At 55.0% G+C, this 2,953-nt stretch overlaps 1 protein-coding gene across 1 annotated transcript in view; it reads right to left on the bottom strand.

The window, feature by feature from the left end:
• Positions 1-288: 288 nt before the first annotated feature.
• Positions 289-2,953, bottom strand: part of LOC105887808 (complement C3) — a 32,585-nt gene continuing 29,920 nt past the window's right edge. The window contains 10 exon segments of the mRNA XM_012810139.1: positions 289-421; positions 809-944; positions 1,059-1,148; positions 1,237-1,323; positions 1,601-1,712; positions 2,005-2,060; positions 2,063-2,069; positions 2,314-2,400; positions 2,696-2,739; positions 2,742-2,782. Coding sequence (XP_012665593.1) covers positions 289-421; positions 809-944; positions 1,059-1,148; positions 1,237-1,323; positions 1,601-1,712; positions 2,005-2,060; positions 2,063-2,069; positions 2,314-2,400; positions 2,696-2,739; positions 2,742-2,782 — 793 coding nt within the window.

Consider the following 2,953-nt stretch of genomic DNA (forward strand, 5'->3'; position numbering starts at 1 on the left):
GAATTTGGGCATATTTTGTCCTCTTTATTTGGAGTTAAGCCCAGTGGCCCAGACCTGCTTGGAGACACCTCCTAGAGAGCCTCAGAGGCCTCAGAACAGGCGTCCTCAAACTACGGCCTGCGGGCCACATGCAGCCCGCCAAGAACATTTATCTGGCCCGCTGGGTGTTTTTGCTGCCCCTGCCTGTCCTGCTTAGAAGCTGACTCATCCTGGGGTCTGCAGTCCGGCCCTCCAATGGTCTGAACTGGCCCCCTGTTTAAAAAGTTTGAGGAGCCCTGCCTCGGAGTGTCAGGACTCACAGCCATGGGTGCACATATATTCTGAAAACCCCTCCAGCTGGTCCAGCGATTCCTTCTTGCTCACATCTCTCTCTGATGGCCATAGCAAGAGGAACGTCTCTTTGCCCAGGACATAGGTGTAACTGTGGGCAGGAGATAGCAGAAGGCTAAGGAGGACCTGCTACCCCTGAGGGCTCAGGGAGCTCCTTGCTTTGTCCCTCTGCCTGGCCTGATGGTCTTCTAGAGCCTTAGCCTGTAGTATCCACTCCATTGGGCCCTCTCTGTTCTAGCTCATACAGCTTGGGATTAGAAAACACTTCCCTTCCTCTGACTCCTTACTGTGCTTTCCTGGAAAACCGAAGTAACAAATGCCCACATCATCTCTGTGTGAATGGTAGTCCCGGGACTTATGCCATGCACAACCTCCACCTCCATTCAGGGCAGTCCCACAGAAATTGTGTAAAGGCTGGGCTGTGGTAAGGAAGAGAGCCCAGGCCTGAGTCCCCAGGCATGGAAGTCCCCTCCCATACTTAAATCTGACTCTCCACAGGTCTGATGTCTGGCCCATTATGAGGTATGATTCCTGTTCTTGCAAGCCCAGAGAATCATGACAGGTGACGTGTGAGACAAATTTCTTCATAGTGAGGGGTATGGCAGGGTCCGTTCCTGGAGGAAACTCAGTGTGTGACAGTGCATAGCCCGCTGCACCTCCAGGCTGTCCCCCACACTGGGACTCTAGGGAAGGGCCCCCTGCACCCTCCCTTGTCACTTCTGACACACCACTCTTGATGATGACTTGGAGCTGCATGTTGTAGTAGATGTAGGGGTTGGAGGCTGAGACCTCTGCAGATTCCAGCCTGACCTTGTATACTGGGGAAAAGGGAAGGAAGGAGGTGATTGTGTTGGTGTCCAGCCTGGAGGTCAGCTCCACCTCCCTCTTGCAGCTCCACACACTCACCAAAGTCCACACCAGTTTCATAGGCTGCTGCCTGGAGATCCTCCTGCCCCAGCCAGCTGCTGCCCTTCCTTGAGGATGGGCACTGATCTGGAGGTTCAGGCAGGTTGCTGCTCTAGGCTGCACTAGGGAGGGGACTTCCTCCTGTCTGCCCACCCTCTCATCTGTTCCCAGGCCTTTCACCCACTCTTGGGTCTGTGGGTGTGGCTGCCTTTCTGATCTGTAGGCTTCCCTCCCTTTCTGTCCCTCTGTTTAGACTCAGCCCAGATGGCAGCCAGGAGAAAGAGGTGTGAAGGGTGGGATGTTGCTCCCCCAGCCTGGCAGCCCCAGCCCTCTGCCTGGGGCTAACCCTTGCAGCACATCTCACCCTCTGCACATCTGCAGACGTCTTTGTGGCAGATCTTACTCAGGGAAGATGGCTCTGTGGGAAAGTTTCCGGGGGGTGGGGTGGGGTGGGGTGAGGGTGTCTTGGTTCCCACCTGGCCCCGCCCTCAACAGTCTCACTCCTTCCAAGATTCCTTCTAGCCCCGCCCCCTTCTAGCTCTGCCCAGCCAACTTCCTCTGCAGTCCACACCCCTTCTTGCCCCACCTCAATTCCTGGCAGACTGTACCCAGCCCCTTTTCGGGTTTTTCCTGGCCCTGCCTACTTAGGTCACCCAAGAAGGCCACATCCCTTGCAGCCACCCTTGCCCAGGTCTCTCTTGGCTATATCCTGTCCCTCATTCCCTGGCTCCTGGCCCTTCCCCTCCACCCAAGGCTTGACCTGGCTGCCTGCAGAAAGTCTGCTTGAAGCATCCTGTGGACCCTGAAACCCAGCACTGTGTCTTATGGGAGAGCTGGAGGGAGAAGGGTCTTGTCGAGGTGGCCAAGGCCACTGGCCATGGAGTACTGATCACAAGGCCTTGGCCATGAGCATTGTCATGACCACTGACCACGTGGACTTGAACACAAACATCCCAGCCAGAGGAGCTGGCCACAGAGGGCTTCTCTCTCTGCAAATTCTGCCCAAGGGACTGCCTAGGTTCTCCACCCCCTGGGCTACCCACAGGCCTCTGGAGGACAGCACTAAGCTTTTCTCACCTTCTCTAGGTAGAGGACAACTGTGCTGTCACTAGAACTGGTCTTGCTCTCATACTGGAAGGCATACATCTCCAAGTTGCTTGTGAGCTGGGGCAGAGGGCCAGCTGTGACTGGGGGCTCTGCAGAGAGATTTTGGGACCCCCAGTCTGGTAGCTCCAGTTGGTGTAGAGTAACTCCTAGAGCTCCCAGCTTTTGTCCAATCAGCCCTCACTGTTGGGGAAACTTGAGGCCCAAGCAGGGAAGAGATTAGGCTGAGGCCATGCAGGAAGTCACCCAGAATGGGGTATTAATCTGGGGTCCTTCACCTACATAGACCCTGCCCTGCACCCATGTGGGAATTGTGGGATGTTGCCCAGTAATAAGCAGGTGCGGCCTGCATTACCTGTTTGAGATCATCCTGGTTGGGGTAAAAGCCAGTGAGCAGGAGACTTCTATGATGGTCATTGTGGCATCTTGATTATCCTGGAACCTGGGGATTTCACAGGCCCTATCTCTCTAACCACTGTCTTCCAGCCTCTACCCTCATCTTTTGCCTGGACTAATGCAGTAACCTCCTCTCCCTCTCCATCTACCCCAACAAGTTAATGCTGTAGCAAGCAGAAATCTGTTTGTCACTTTGTGGCTTAAATTACCAAATGCC

The sequence above is a fragment of the Otolemur garnettii genome, unplaced genomic scaffold, assembly GCF_000181295.1.
Source record: "Otolemur garnettii isolate 467f Iridium unplaced genomic scaffold, OtoGar3 scaffold00127, whole genome shotgun sequence".
NCBI lineage: Eukaryota > Metazoa > Chordata > Mammalia > Primates > Galagidae > Otolemur > Otolemur garnettii.